Here is a 17,329-nt window from a genome sequence, read left to right on the forward strand (position 1 = left end):
CTCAAAAAGGTAAATAATAAGGAATCAAACAAGCCAATCAAAAAATGGGCTATGGAGCTAAATAGAGCATTCTCAAATGAAGAAATACGAATGGCATATAAGCATCTAAAAAAAATGTTCTACGTCATTAGTCATCAGGGAAATGCAGATTAAAACTACATTGAGATTCCATCTCACTCCTGTCAGATTGGCCACCATCATGAAAACAAATGATCATAAATGTTGGCGGGGATGTAGAAAAAAAGGAACCCTTCTACACTGCTGGTGGGAATGCAATCTGGTCCAGCCATTGTGGAAAACAGTGTGGAGGTTCCTATAACAGCTAAAGATTGATCTACCATATGACCCAGCTATAGCATTCCTAGGCATATATCTGAAGAAATCATCTCATTTCCTTAGAAGTACATGCTCAACCATGTTTATTGCTGCTCAATTTATAATAGCTGGGAAATGGAACCAGCCTAGATGTCCCTCAACAGATGAGTAGATAATGAAGATGTGGCACATTTATACAATGGAGTTCTACTCAGTGGTAAAGAAAAATGAAGTTATGAAATTTGCAGAAAAATGGATGGACCTGGGAAATATTATACTAAGTGAGGTAACCCAGGCCCAAAAAGCCAAGTGCCACATGTTCTCTCTCATATGTGGATCCTAGCTACAGATGATTGGGCTTCTGCGTGAGAATGAAAATACTTAGTAGCAGAGGCCAGTAAGGTAAAAAGGAGACATAAAGGGTAGAGAAAGGAAGGGAGGAGGATACTTAATAGGTTGATATTGTATATATGTAATTACAATGATTGTAATGGGGAGGTAATATGATGGAGAATGGAATTTCAAATGGGAATGTGTGGGGGTGGGGAGGGAGGGAATTATCATGGGATATATTTTATAATCATGGAAAATGTTAATAAAAATTAAAAAAAAAAAGGTATGGCAGGGTAGATACTGTTTTCCTAGCCTGTAGCTATCACAGCAGCCAGGTGTGGCTGAGGGAGAAGTTACAAGCAAGGTCACAGCCTTAGTGGGGCCCTTTGGAGCCTGTCCAACCAGGGGAGCCAAACTGAACAGCAGACACAGCAATGGGCCAGAGAGTGTCCAGGTCCAGAAGTTTGAGTGGCCCCACTGACTCTGCTGGGGTGAGGAGATTCACAGAGGTCCCATGGAAGCACCCCAACATAAGGAGTCAGGATGGCTCATGGAAAATGGCTGTGCGGTACAGAAGGCTAGATGGAGTAGTGCTTCCCATCCACATGACGGTCCGTAGCATTGCTCTTTCGAGGAATAGTTTATGGAATCTTTTAATGTTGCATTGGACCTTGCTAAGGTTTTCATTTAGTATCCCTTTAGCTGCTAACTCCTGAAACAAATAACATGCTTGGAATGGATGGTAGAGGCCTTCAGAGGTCCTACTTCAGTGCCTTACAGACTTGTAAGAGCAGCTGGAAGAACAGTAAAAATACAGGGGCTCAAAGGAAGGTATGGTGCATGAGTAAAAGATAAGCTATAAGGCTACTAAAAGAAGAACCTGGTGCCAGGGATGGGCTACCTCCCTAAAAGATGTAGGCCAAGAAAGCCCCTCAGGGACACTAAAATGAAGAAGAAGAAGAAGGAAAAAAAAAAAAAAAAACTATTGCCACTGCTACTGGTTGTATGCCTGAACTAGATGGTAAAATGCTACTGCTGAAGACATGCTATGCTGTGGTGGCAGGACATGGAGAAACAGTCTAACTCTTAACTAGAAGCTCCCTTCCTGTTGGCTGGTATTCAATAGTGTTGCTGGAGGAGACTTGTTGCCAACAGTCCTACTATGCTGTGGACTCTGAGTGCTACACTATCAAAAGTCAAACAAGATGTGCCCACTGGTACAACAATGGCAAGGACTGCTGTAATTTCAACTGTCTCACTGGATTCAAGGCCTACTCCATAGGAAGGACTTCACATCTGGTATTATATGCTGGTCAAACACCTATGGCTGGGAGACATAACTGCTACTGTTTTGTTAAGAGAATGTGAGGTGCTTGTCAAACTGCCTTCTTAACAGCTGTGCTTATGTTAATAGGGTACTGATGCCGGTACTGTTGCAGAGGAGAACCTCTTGCAGTGGGGTGGTGGTTGCTCATGGCAAGAGCCATAACTGGATAAACTACTGAGAATAAGAAACTGCTGAAGTGGCATGGATACCCAATGCTCAAAAAGGGATAAGAGAAATATGACCCTTCCAGTACTCAAAAAACTTTGCAGAAAAGGTGGAAGAATATAAAAGTCAGAGGAAAGGGATGGAGTGTTGTAGGATGGGTGTTTTACCTCTAGCATAACATAGTGGAATCATACTTTGGTCTGTCATTGATGTATCTGGGATGAACACACACCTGTTTGTATATCCCCAGGGAAAATTAATATACCAATATTGAAATTTTTTTTTAAGTTGGTGATTTTTCTTTCTTTTTTGTTAGTAGTCCTTTCTCGGTCAAGATGCCTGCATGCCCTCTCAATTGGGAAGGAAAACTATCTTACCATAATTAAACTGGCTGTTGGATTTCTCACAGTTAATGATGTTAAACCTATAAGCAACACCAGGTCGCATTCCACTGACTTCAAAGTAAAACCACTGGTGGTAATGATTGCTGTTTATGTCCGAGTTCAGAATAAGATCATATTCATTTCTGAAAAGATAAAGACATCTCATGAAAATTCAGAAAACACATGTGCACATACAAAATTGAGAATATTTTAAATGGCTTACTTTCTAATCTGAATTACTTTGCGCAGATTTCCAGATTCAAATTTTGAGTTAAACTTCAAAATATCTCCTTCTTCAGGAATGATGTAACTGAATAAATATTTTAAAAATTTATTTTAAAAGTTACAATAAACAGCAAAAAATAAAACTCTACTATAGATTTAAAAATCCATCACTGTTACTACATATTACTTATTACTCTTAAGACAAAGAATACAGCAAGCACAGCAAAGTGAAGTGTGGCTCTTGTGAGTTTCTGGCTTTTATTTTTTTGTAGTTGTTTTGTTGTCGGTAATTTATTTGCAAGTAAAGATAGAATGGGTACACCAGGGTCTCTAGCCACTGCAAATGAAAGAACTCCAAATGTATATACCATCTTAGGCATCTGGCTTTACATAAGTACAAAGGAACGGAACTGGGGACATCAGGCTTCATAGGCAATGCCTTAAACACTGAACTACCTTTCTAGGCCTGAGTTTCTGTTTTTACCACATCTACCCAGTCTCAGAAACAGAAGTATAGACACTGAAGTAACAACGGAAGGATTTCCTTCCTAGAATATTTTTAAATCATCAGAGCAGTAGTGCCTATTAGTCTAGCACTTGGAGGGCTGATGCAGAAGGATTACCATAGGTTTGATGCCAGCCTGGGCCACATGGTGAACTCCAACCTGACCTAACATACAGTACAAGACTACTGCATTTAAAAAAAAAAAGTTTGGGGCTGGAGAGATGGTTTAGCGGTTAAGTGCTTGCCTGTGAAGCCTAAGGACCCCGGTTCAAGGCTCAGTTCCCCAGGCCCCACGTTAGCCAGATGCACAAGGGGGCGCACGCATCTGGAGTTCGTTTGCAGAGGCTGGAAGCCCTGGCATGCCCATTCTCTCTCTCTCCCTCTATCTGTCTTTCTCTCTGTGTCTGTTGCTCTCAAATAAATAAATTTAAAAAAATAATAAAAAAAGTTTGTTTTTAAGTTTTAAAAACAAAAAAAATATTTAATATTTAGTCATTGGCTCTTATGAAGTTTTTACTGTTATAATTCTACAAAAATATTTTTCATTGTTTTTTTGTTGTTTCCTCCACATGATAGGTAAAAATGTGAAATTTCCTTAAAAAAAAATAGAATCATGACAGAGAGAAGAAACACATGGAAGGCTTTTTTTTTTTAATTTGAGGAGGGTAAATGACTAAGAATCCCAGCATTTTTATAATTTTTGTCTATACAAATGGAATATCCAGCATGCCAAAAGTCATGAATAAATTGCCTACCCTGCCAGGCAAGGGAATGTTAATGAGTGAATCAGGTGTAAGCAGGAAGAAACAAGAGGGAGTGCAGAGAATTAGCAAACATATGCTTCAAAAAGGTGCCCATGGGGCTGGAGAGATGGCTTAGCAGTTAAGGCGCTTGCCTGTGAAGCCTAAGGACCCAGGCTCGAGTCCCCAGAACCCATGTAAGCCAGATACACAGAGTGGTACATGAATCTAAATAAAAATAAAATTATTTTTAAAGGTGTTGGTAACTTATGGTCCTTCAGAAAGAAAGGCTTCAGGCAAGTAAGTATTTCATGTAAAAACCTCCATTCATATAAGCAAAGGTAGTATCATCTTAAAAAAATACAGCATTAGTTCATAATCAAAAAGACAAGAAAGAAACGGGGAACAAAAGGAAACATGTAACATGAAAGCAGAAAGTAGGTTCTGGTGGTGGTAGGGTATAGGAGGAGAGAAGGAGGGTAAGAGAAAAAAGGAAAACAAAAACCAAACTTTGAAATACAACAAAATGAAACCTAATTCTTTGTATGTTAGTAAAAAAGAAAAATGAGGGATGGAGGAGTAGATTAGCAGTTAAGGCATTTGTCTGCAAAGACAAAGGACCCTGGTTCTATTCTCCAGGACCCACATTAGCCAGATGCATAAGGTGGCACATGCATCTGGAGTTTGTTTGCAGTGGCTGAAGGCCCTGGCATGTGCTCTCACTCACTCTCTCTCGTTCTCAAATAAATAAAAGTTAAAATTTTAAAAAGAAAAATGAATCTGTAGAAAATCCACCTGAAAACAAATAAAAGCTTATGATATTTTCTTTTTTTATTTTTTTTAATATTGTTTTTTGATATTTTCAATTTAAGTAAATAAGCACAATTGACTATAAACATCCTGCCTTTATCAATGGATGAAACACAGCAGGGATGAAGTACATGGAAGTTAGCTAGAATCATTTTATCTTTTAGAAATAACACTGAAATTTTACTATAAAAACAAAAGCAATAGAAAGGTTTACAAAATCATACTTACTTTGGGTTATCTAAGTCATATACCACTCGATCTATGATATCACTCTGATGTATGAGCCTCTCAATATCTTGAGCAATTTTTGTCCTAGAATCACAAAGGAGAAATGTGAGAAAACTCACTATTATATGCCAGTGATGTCAATGTGCAGCTTTCTCTAAATGGAGGGTGGTCTAGACTGTCTACTAGGCCTTTCAACATGGAGGTATGGGCTAACTCTTAGGCAAGGAGTTTAGTATTTATTAATAGCATTATTAGAGGTGGGAAAATCTGAAAAGTTATACATTATACAAGAAGGAGAGTTATAACACTCATCTAACACAGAACTATGCAAAAATGCAACAAGCAGTCTCTTCCATGTTCTATAGAATTCCCTTCCTCGGTGGTAGAAAAGGAAAGGTGGAAGGGGAGAGAAATACTTGGATGAGGGAGTTTAGTGTAGTTTTTTTATCCACATAATTCTCTATAACTGTTTTTCAGAATCTGTCCTACAAAATAACACCAACTGAAATGCTTCTTAAATGCCTGCCACCATCCTAGAGACTTTACCACTTAAAGCACTCACAACCTTCCCTTAAGTACTGAAACCAAGTCACCAAATGACCAATCATGAGGGGGAAACAGAAGACCTGGATCCTCAAGCCACAGGCCAAATTCCAGGAAGACTGGCCATGAAGTTCTGACAATGTTAACAAGTAGCTGCTGCTTATCATATAACTTGTCCTTAAGAAAGAAGTCGGGCTGGAGAGATGGCTTAGCAGTTAAGCGCTTGCCTGTGAAGCCTAAGGACCCCAGTTCAAGGCTCGGTTCCCCAGGACCCACGTTAGCCAGATGCACAAGGGGGCGCACACATCTGGAGTTCGTTTGCAGTGGCTGGAAGCCCTGGCATGCCATTTCTCAATCTCTCTCTCTCTCTGTCTCTTCTCTCTCTCTGTGTTACTCTCAAATAAATTAAAAAAAAAAAAAAAAGAAAGAAAGAAGTCAACTATAAGAACTGAGTTAATTTTCTATTTAGTTTACTGCAGCTAAAGACAGTTCACGACAATCAGAACATTGTTTACAAATAACGAAGAACAGTGTGAGAAAACGTGTCAAAATGGTCATGATAAAATCTCAAGAACAGGAATGAATCTAGAGTCTTTCTAGAGGCTTATCCTTCCTCTCCAGGGAGCATCGTACACCTACAAACCTGTTCCACCTGTTCTTCATCTCTGGAAAACTCTGTTGCCACCAAGAGCTTTGCCTTTGACCACCCCTTCATCTCTGGGGGAACTCTGCATAGTTCAGAGCCTTCAGACAGCTCTTCATCATCTGTGACTTATGTGCTCCCAACAGCCACCAGCCTGCCATTAGTATCCCAGGATCCATGCACACCTAAGGGCCTTTGACCTGCCTTTCTTCCCAGAGAGCTGTGTGCACCTGAGAGCCACTGACATGCCCTTGTCATTAGGGACTGTTGCACTCTTAAGAATCTTTGGCCCTACTATCAACATTGGTGTACTGGGACACACAAGACTTCACAGAGTCGATGAAAAGTAAGCACACATAGTACTGGAGTTCAAGTTATATGTCCTGAACAATAATTTACCAGAAAGAAATAACACCCTAAGTCCATAACTTGGTAACTCCTCTTGATCAGGACAAGCTCACTGCTTGAGGCTGCCCACCAAAGTTACATAGTAAGTCCTTATTACCAAAGATAACACACACTTCTGTTGCAGGACATAGAGAAATCAATCTGGAATTGAGCTAGAAGCTTCCTCCCAGCTGGCTAACTTTCATAGTGCTATAAGATGACATGCAAATGCTAGGCAATGAGAAGAAAAGTCATCAACAGTCCCACCCAGCTATGAATCCTGTCTATTCCAGAACTGACTTGCCAGACAAGATATGCCTCTGGTGTAATAATAAGATGATTATTTAATGATGACCAAATACTTCCTGATTGGATTTGAATCTGATCCATAGAGGGAATTCATGTTTGGTATTGTAAACGTGGTTAAAAGCCTATGGCAAGAGACATAGGCCCTAGGCAAGTACCTAGTTCTGATACTGTGTTAAATGGACAGGATGTTGAACTGCCTTCTAAATATGTTTGTTCCTAGAGATTAGTGCAGCTCTCAGCCCCAATCACAGAAGTTTGTTTCTGCAATAGGCTGAGGATAATGCAGAGATGAGTAGCTGGCAGAATTGCAAAGAATAAGTGAATATTGTGAACTCAGCCCTAAACAGGTATGGTGGTTTGAATACAAATGTCCCCCCATAGCCTAAAGTGACTATGATGAAACCTGCCCGCTACTGTAGCCTGTGAGAAGTAGCACCTTGCTGGAGAAGAAAGGTATGACACTAGGGATGGGTCTTGGGTTTTTATAGTGTAGCACACTTACATATGAAAGTTACTCTGACAACTCCCTTCTTGCTGATATGACAACATATGAAACTCCAGCTGCCTGCTCTGCCATGCTTTTCTAACCATGATAAAAGTGCCACTCAAAACTGTAAGCCATAAACTGCTACTGGTCAGGTGTTTTGTCACAGCAAGGAGAAGATAACTACTACACAAGACATCTAAAATACCCCTTCCAGGAATCAAGAAACCTTATGGAAAGGGGGGGGGAATAGAAAGAAGGTAAGATCAGGAGGATGGAGAAGATAGCTGTGGGATGTTGTCTTCTGAAGATGACATCAAACCTAAGTTGGAGAGATAGCTTATTAGTTAAAGGCACTTGCTTGCAAAGTCTGAAGGCATGGGTTACATTTCCTAATGTAACCCATGTAAAGCCAGATGCAAAGTGACACATGCATCTGGAGTTCAGTTGCAGAATCATGAGGCCCTGGCATGGCCATTTCCTCCCTTTCTCTCTCATTCTTCCTCCCTCTCTCTTTTTTTTTTCTCTCTCTCTCTCCTTGCAATAAAATACTTTTTCTAAAAAAAAAAAAAAAAAAAGAAAGAAAGAAAAGAACCCAAACTACTCATAGTAGATCCTGGCAACTAGTAGTTGCTAGGGGTAAGGGGCAGGTCATGTTTTCCAGTGGTATAGCTAGCCAATGGTGATTTGCACATAGGCCAGTAAATGACCTTTCACTAATGTTCATGTAAGCAACTCTAAATTAACTCAGTTGGCTAAAAAAAAAAAAAAATCAAGAGTGGCTAGGAAAATGACTCAGCAGTTTAAGGTGCTTGCTTGCTTGCTTAGCAGAGTTCAACCCTCTTCACCACCCATGTAAAACAAGCACAAAGTAGCACATGTCTCTGTAATCTTATCATGTCTACAGCAATGGAAGGCAAGACAAGAGAATCTAGAAGTTCCCAGGTAATAGCTAACATTGTGAGGATAGAAGTAAAGGAAAAATCCTCAGTGGTTGATCTTTGGCCTCTACATGTAACAGCAACTGTGCACTCATGTGTACACACATATACATACATACTCACCCAAATGGGGCTAGAGAGTCAGGTGTGGTGGCACATGCCTTTAATCCCAGCACTCAGAAAGCAGAGGTAGGAAGATCACCAGTGAGATCAAGGCCACCCTGAAACTACATAATGAATTCCAGGCCAGCCAGGGCTGGAGAGCTGGCTCAGCAGTTAAGACACTTCCTTGCAGCTCAGCAGTTAAGACACTTCCTTACAAAGCCAGAGAGCCCGGGTTCAATTCCCCAGTACTCATGTAAAGCCGGATGTACACATCTGTAGTTCATTTACAATGGCAAGAGGCCCTGATATACCAACTTTTTCTCTCTTTGCTTACATAAATAAATAAAAATATTAAAATACCAAAAAAATGCACACATAAATTAAAAAAACTAGAGAAACACTCAGAGGTTATTCTCTGATCTCCACACACGCACCCATAGCAACTGTACACACATATACATACATAGACATACAAACAGGGCTGGAAAGATGGCTCATTGGTTAAAGGCTCTTGCTTGCAAAGCCTGACAACCCAGGAATAAATGAATTATAACTGAACAAAATAGCTTTAAAAAATTGGTGAAACAAACAATAGGTCCTCTTGATAAGCCTGAGGCCACATTAACCAAAAGAAAGAGAGATGATCCTAATCAATAAGATTAGATATGAAAGGCAGGCATGGTGGTGTATGCCTTTAATCCCAGCACTGGGGAGGCACAGATAGGGGGAATGCTGTGAGTTGGAGGCCAGCCTAAGATTACATAGTGAATTCCAGGTCAGCCTAGGCTAGAGCGGAAACCCTACCTTGAAAAAAAAAAAAAAAAAGATTAGACATGAAAAGGGAAATTACAATAGATATGAATGAAATGGAAAGAATCATAAGGATTTATTTCAAAAACTACACATAAACTGGAAAATCTAAAAAAAATGAATGAATTTATTTACACTTATGATCTACTACAGTTAAACCTAGAAGAAACAGTAAGTATAATTATACTACCTAATGAGATTGAAGCAGTAACTAAAAATCTCCCAATCAAAAAAGGGACAAGTCCAGATGGATTAACTGCTGAATTACAGTAGATCTTTATAAACAAGCTAGAACCACTGCTTCTCAAGTTATTTCATAAAGTTCAGAAGGAGAGAATGCTCCCTTTTATGAAGACAGCATTATAATAATACCAAAACCAGATGAAAAAAACAACAAAATTAAAAATTGCAGACCAGTATCTCGGATGCACATCGATACAAAAATTCACAATAAAATTCTGAAAAATAGAATCTAAAAATACATCAAAAACATCATCTGCCTCAAATAAGCAAGTTGCATCCAAGGGATGGAAAGATAGTTCACCATAAAGACTCAATAAAGCAAAGTTTATAAAACAAAACCTACTTGGCAACAATATAGAAATAAACACCACCACCATCACAGCTGGGGACATCAATACTTCATTATCATCAATAGACATACCATCCAAACATAAATTCAACAAGGAAGTAAGAGAGAGCTCAACACCACCATAGACTGAATGAACGTCTACAGAATTTTTCACCCCAATTCTACAGAATATACATTCTTCTCTGCAGCCCATGAAGCCTTCTCCAAAATAGATCATATAAGAGGCTACAAAGCATTCAGGAAAACTGACATAATTTCCTACATCATATCAAATCACAATGCTGTAAAGCTAGCAATTAATGAGATATGCTTCAGGAATTCCACCAGCTCCTGGAGACCAAACAGCGTCCTTTTAAACAATAAATGGGAGTGGAAGAAATCAAAAAAGAAATTGTAAAATTTCTAGAATTGAATGGCAATGAGAACACAACTTACCAAACTCATGGGACACAATGAAGACAACACTAAGGGGAAAATTCATAGCACTAAATGCCTCCATAACAAAGACAGAGAGATCCCAAATTAATAACTTAGCCATCTACCAAAAGACACTGGAAAAACAAGATGACTACAACCCAGAGAACTATAAATTGAAAGAAATAATCAAGATCAGATCAGAAATTAATGATTGGAAACTAAGAAAACAATTAAGAGAACTGGTGAAACAAAGAGCTAGTACTTTGAAAAAATAAGTAACACTGATAATAAACCTCTGACCAATTTGATCAAGAAAAAAAGATGTCTCAAATTAACAAAATGAGAAATAAAAAAGGAGAGGTAACAAAAGACATTAATGAAATTGGAATAAATATCAGGATTTATATCTAAAACGTCTACTCCTCAAAATTCTATAATCTGGAAAAAATGAATGAATTCATACACAAATGGTTTGGACAAACTGGAAAAACATAAGTTAAAAAAAATGAAAGTAGATCCACTCATCTCATCATATACAAAAGTCAAGTCCAAAATTAAAGACCTCAATATAAGACCCAAAATTCTTCTACAGGAAAAAAAAAAAAAAAAAAAAATAGGAGGCACTCTCCACATTATAGGAGTAAGGAAAGACTTTCTGAACAAAACCCTACTAGCCCAGGGAATTAAATAATCACTCACCCAAAGGAATCTCATGAAGCTAAAAACCTTTGAGACAGACAAACATACCATAATTAGAGCCAAAAGATTACTCACAGAATGGAAGAAACTTTTCACCAGCTATAATACAGACAGACAGAGGCTTAATATCTAGAATCTACAAAGAACTCAAAAAACTAAACAAAAACTCAAATACCCCATTCAAAAAAAATGGGGTAGAGAAGTGAATAGGGAGTTCTCAGAGGAAGAATTACAAAGGGCTAACACACACTGGATCTGAGTTACCTGCATGGTCAGTGTGTGGGCAGACAAGGTGGTCTGGAGTGAGTAGGCTGGACCACATCTGGGCTCCTCCCACTACCTCCACGGTCTGAGTTCCTTGTGTGGTCAGTGTGTGGGCAGATGCGGTGATCTGGAGTGAGTAGGCCGGACCTATTTCTACCCCCTCCCACCCACTGCCCCAGTCTGAGTTCCCTGTGCAGACAGTGTGTGGGTGGGTGTGGCAGTCTGGAGTGAGTAGGCTAGACCCACTTCTGGACCCTATCCACTGCCCAGGTCTGAGTTCCTTGCACATCAGTGTGTGGGATACCACAGCCCTACAGAGTGAATAGACCAGACAACTGGGTTCTTTCTACCTCCCCAGTCTAGGTTACCAGCACTGGTCCATGCCCTGCAGGCCCAAGACAAAGTAAGCAAGATTCCTGCTCCCTTATTCTTCCTATTCCCCTGGTCTGATAGGTCCCATTGTGCCTTGTTCATGAAGGCCTGGACCCTGTGTGACCTGTGGAATCAGGACTTTAGCTCTGGTATCTTGACTGGCCACTAAGTACCAACATCCCTGTTCACCTGAGTCAGAGGGTAAACGGGCCAAAGGAAACAATCTTCCTACCTCCATAATAAAACAGAGAGTCTTCCTAAAATGGGTAGACAACAGTGCAAAAAAGCCAACAAAATACAGAAAACTGAGAGATCACCACCAAAGATGCCTAGCCCTACTATGGAAGCCTCCAATGAAATCACAGAGAAATCAACAGAAATTCATTCCCAAAATGAAAACACAACAACCAATGAGACCCTGATCAATCAATCAATCAATCAATCAATCAATAAATAAATAAATCACTGAACTTAAAGCAAACTACCAAAGAACCAATAATCATATCAAGCAAATTGAACAAAACATCTCCAGGATATTAAGCTTTTATCAGTAGGCTTAACTAGATGGAAGAAAACATTATAACCCTCCAAAGAGATATGAATAAATTGAATGCAAGTCAAGAAATGGAGGACCTCAACAACCAGTTGATAAAGCCTAATGAAGACTTGATCAAATGTACGAAGGAACTCTAAGAAGCATCAAGAAAATTAGAATTTGAATTGAAATCATACCTCAGAAAAGAGATAGACATTAAACAAAACAACACAACAGAAAACAAATATCAAACAGAATTTATGAAAACCTCTCTAGAACCACTCAACAAGAGTTACTCATGTGGAAGACAGAACCTCTGACATGAAAGACAGGACAGAAGAAATTGATGGGAGGCCAAAAACTTTGCTAAGTTCAAAAATCAAGTGAACAAAATATGAGGGAACTGTGGCACACACTAAAAAGACCAAACATCCAGGTCATGGGTATACCAGAAGGAGAGGAAATCCAGACCAGAGGCATAGAAAACGTACTCAAAATTATTGAAGAAAAATTTCCAAATCTTGAAAAAAAAAAGAGGCCCATCCACATACAAGAAGCCCACAGAACACCAAACAGACAGGACCAAAGAAGAAATTCTCCAAGACACATCATAGTTAAAACCCTTAACAATGAAAACAAAGAGAGAGTGTTAAAAGCAGCAAGAGAGAAGTAATTCACAACATACAAAGGCAATCCCATTAGAATAACATCAGATTTCTCAATGAAAACCCTGAAAGCCATAAGGGCCTGGAATGCAACACTTCAGAGTCTGAAAAACTATGGTTTCCAACCTAAGCTACTGGAAAAACAAGAAATATCCAACCAAAGAGCTCCAGATGGAAAGAAATAATCAAGATTTGAATAGAAATGAATGACCTGGAAACTAGGAAAACAATTTAAAAAATTAAGGAAACAAAGAGGTAGGTCTTGAAAAATAAATGAAATTGGCAAACCCCTGGCCAAAGTGATCAAACACAAAAAAAGAGAAGTCTGAAATTAACAAATGAAAAAGGAGAGATCACAACAAACATCACTAAAACTGGAAAAATTATCAGAGCATATTTCCAGAACATCTACTCCACAAAATTAAATAATCTGGAAGAAATGGATGAATTCCTAGACAATACAACCTACCAAAACTAAACTGAGGGCAGATTAATCTGCTAAACAAACCTATCACATCCATGGAGAGTGAAAAGGGAACCAAAAACCTCCCCCAAAACAAAAGTCCAGCACCAGACGGCTTCTCAGCTAAATTCTATCGAACATTCATAGAAGAACTGAAAACCATTTTTCTCAAACTATTCCACATAATCAGAGACTAGGGAATGCAAAGATCCTGAACAAAATCTTTGCAAACCAAATTCAAGAACATGTGAAAAGCATTATCCATCTTCATCAAGTAGGCTTCATCACACATGGAAATCTGTCAATATAATACATCACATAAAGAAACTGAACTAAGAGAACCACATCATCATCTCAATTGATGTGGAGAAGGCATTTGACAAAATACACCACTACTTCATGATCAAAACAATGGAAAGAATAGGCATGGAGGGTTTATATCCTAAAGCCCAATAATTCTTAATGGGAAAAACTCAAGGTATTCCTACTGAGATCAGGAACAAGACAGGGGTGCCCACTCTCACCACTGCTCTTCAACATAGTACTGAAAGTACTAGCCCAAGCAACAAGACAGGAGAAAGAAATAAAAGGGATTGAAATCGGAAAGGAAGAAGTCAAGTTAGCCCTATTTGCAGATGACATGATCCTATATATAACAAAAGTCTCCATCCCAAAATTTCTAAAGGTGATAAATTCTTTCAGCAAAGTGGCAGGATACACAATCAATGCACAGAACTCAGTAGTATTTCTATCTGCAAAGGACAAATATCCAGATCACAATCAAGTGAGATTGTCCCATTTTCAACAGAAACAAAAAAATTAATACCTTGGATAACACTAACAAAGGATGTGAAAAAACTATATAATGAAAACATTAAAACACTCAAGAAGGAAACAGAGGAGGACTTGAGAAGATGGAAGGACCTCCCAAGTTCCTGGATAGGTAGAATTAATATTGTAAAAATGGCAATTCTACCAAAAGCAATATACAGGTTTAATGCAATACCAATAAAACACCAGTCTCATTCTTCACTGAGACTGAAAAAATGAACTCAAAATTCACATGGAATGGGAGAAGGCCTCAGATATATCCTCAGCAAAAGAAACACCTCTGGTGGGAGGTATCACCATACCTGACCTAAAACTATATTACAAAGCCATAGTGACAAAAACAGGATGGAATGGAATAAAAACAGAAACAAAGACCAGTGGAACAGAACTGAAGACCCAGACTTTAGGGCAAGCAACTATAGCTGCTTGATCTTTGAAAAAGGTGCCAATAATGGAGACTGCAGAAAAGACAGCATCTTCAACAAATGGTTGGACAAATTGGATGACCATATGTAGAAAAATGAAAATAGACCCATTCATTTTCCCATACACAAAAACTAAGTCCAAATGAATTAAAGACTTCAATATAAGACCTGAAACTCTTCAACTACTGGAAGAAAACACAGGAAGCACTTTCCACAATATAGGCCTAGGAAAAGACTTCCTGAACAAAACACCAGTAGCCAAGGAAATTATACAAGCACTCAACCAATGGGATTTCATGAAGCTGAAAAGCTTTTGCACAGACAAACACACCACAAGCAGACCCAATACATTACTCACTGAGTGGGAGAAAGTCTTTGCCAGATATACCATGGACAGAAGCCTAATATCTAGAATCTACAAAGAACTCAAAAAACTAAACAATAAACAATGAAACAATCCACTCCACAAGTTGGGCAGAGCCAGACAGGGTGGCGCATGCCTTTAATCCCAGCACTCAGGAGGCATAGGTAGGAGGATCACCATGAGTTAAAGGCCCTGGTACACCCATTCTCTCTCTTTCTCTTTCTTGCTTTTTCTGCTGGACTTGAAACATCTATATATAATACCAGAATTTATAGACAACTACAGAGCTACAAGGATTGGTAAGCTCTTCCTGTAAAGGATCAGACAATGAATATTTGAGGCCTTGCAAGGTGCATGATCTCTGTGATAACCTCTTGGTCTCATAGCTGTACAATAAAAACATCTAGAAATAACATTGTTAAAACCAGGTGTGGCTGTATTCCAATAAAACTATTGCTAGGTAAAAATATGAATTTGAAATGCTATAAAACAGTATCTTTCCATGAACTATTTTACCTATTACCCATGCCAAAAATATCTTTCGCCTGGAAGCTGAATTTACGACAGTAGGCAGGATCTGGCATCTAGGCCACAGCCCAACAACTTTGATCTAAATGAACAACAAACTTTTCTGATTACCAGCATTGAAGAAATACAACATAAACCATCACACTATTGAGAAGGTGATAGTGTTGTCAAATAATACATCACTGCACTGTATATGAAGCACTGTAATGTTCTCTTATAATGTCAGCTACTAATGAGTATTAAAGTTAATCTGAGAAACAATGACTTAATTTTCTTTGTAAAATTTAGTGAATTCTGTTCTATTCCCCAATTTTAGTATCAAGAGAAATTAACTTAACTGCTCACCTACAGTCAGTGAGAGACCAAGTCAGGACCTTTCTTATCAAGCACAGCAAGCCTCATGCAGTTCTCCAGGTATTTCTGCTCTATATGTTAATCTCTTTTAGTCTCAAACTAATTTACCTGAAGAAACAAGTAATTATGAAGAGTTTCCTATTCATTACTCATAAATATTGGGTAACTTCATGGGTTTATTCCTGGGTCCTCCATTCTATTCCATTGATGTACATGACTGTTTTTAAGCTAAACATGTAATGCTTTGTTATTACGTATATCTTGAAATCAGGTGTGGTGATAACTTAGCATTGCTCTTTCTACTAAGGACTACTTGGATATGTGGGTTCTTTAGTGCTTTCATATAAATTTGAGGACATTTTTCTCTTCTATTTCTATGAAGAATGTCACTGGAGCCGGGCGTGGTGGCGCACGCCTTTAATCCCAGCACTTGGGAGGCAGAGGTAGGAGGATTGCCATGAGTTCAAGGCCACCCTGAGATGACAGAGTTAATTTCAGGTCAGCCTGGACCAGAGTGAGACCCTACCTCAAAAAACCAAAAAACCAAAAAAACCAAAAAAAAAAAAAAAAAAGAATGTCACTGGAGTCTTTATAGAAATCGTATTGAATCTTCAGATTGCTTTTGGTGGTTCAGCTATTTTCACAATTTTGATTCTGTCAAAAATCATGGTGTGGCCTTTTCATCTACTGTATTCCATTTCTTTCTCAAGATTTTTTCATCTTTAAGTATGTTTGTACATATGATGTGTGTATATGAAAGTGCACAGGCATGCAGAAGAGTGATAGAGAACACCCAACATTCTCCTTGGGACACATGCATCTACACACACACACATACACATACACACACACACACACACACACACACACACACACACACCATAGTAACCTCCTTTGCTCTCTCATGCCACATGGGTTCAACCTTTCTCCTTCCTCCATATCTTTTATTTCTCCTCTCACACCTTTATTAGTTTCATTACCTTTACCAAAAATTCACACACACTGCTGGGGAGATGGAATGGTGGGAACAGTGCTAAAAACCTGAGTTCAGATCCCCAGAATCTACATAATTGCTTGGTATAGTAATGTATATCTGTAACTCCAGCAATGGAAAGCAGAAAAAGGGAATCCCTTAGGCTCACTGGCAAGCTAATCCAGCTGAATCAGTTCAGGAAGAGACCCTGTCTCAAAGAATAAGGTGTAAAGTGACAGAGGAAGACACCCAACAGACACAGGTGTGTGGCCACAAACATACACATATACAAAAAGCTAGTGTAATAGTTTGAATGTGAAATGTCACCCATAGCCTCATGTGTTTGTGATTAAGCCTCATATTCAACCCAAACTAGCAGTGTTGCAGTCAGGATCACACTACTGGTAGAAAACACCTGATCAAGAGTAGCTTGTGGGGGGAAAAAAGGGGGGGTTTTTTGGCTTACATATTCGAGGGAAAGCACCATGATGGCAGGAGAAAACAATGACATGAGCAGAGGGTGGATATCACCTCCTGGCCAACATCAGGTGGACAATAGCAAAAGGAGAGTGTGCCAAACACTGGCAAAGGGAA

General features: G+C 38.9%; 1 protein-coding gene across 10 annotated transcripts in view; it reads right to left on the minus strand.

Annotated features, from left to right (window-relative positions):
- Agtpbp1 (ATP/GTP binding carboxypeptidase 1) overlaps positions 1-17,329 on the minus strand; it is a 241,355-nt gene that overhangs the window by 67,224 nt on the left and 156,802 nt on the right. For 9 of the 10 annotated variants that reach the window (XM_045131075.1, XM_045131072.1, XM_045131074.1 and 6 more), the window contains 3 exons: positions 5,032-5,115; positions 2,747-2,833; positions 2,518-2,666 (listed from right to left, as the gene is read on the minus strand). In XM_045131075.1, coding sequence (XP_044987010.1) covers positions 2,518-2,666; positions 2,747-2,833; positions 5,032-5,115 — 320 coding nt within the window. The remainder of the gene's footprint in view (positions 1-2,517; positions 2,667-2,746; positions 2,834-5,031; positions 5,116-17,329) is intronic. The other variant, XM_045131073.1, reaches the window with a different exon arrangement.

The sequence above is a fragment of the Jaculus jaculus genome, chromosome 12, assembly GCF_020740685.1.
Source record: "Jaculus jaculus isolate mJacJac1 chromosome 12, mJacJac1.mat.Y.cur, whole genome shotgun sequence".
NCBI lineage: Eukaryota > Metazoa > Chordata > Mammalia > Rodentia > Dipodidae > Jaculus > Jaculus jaculus.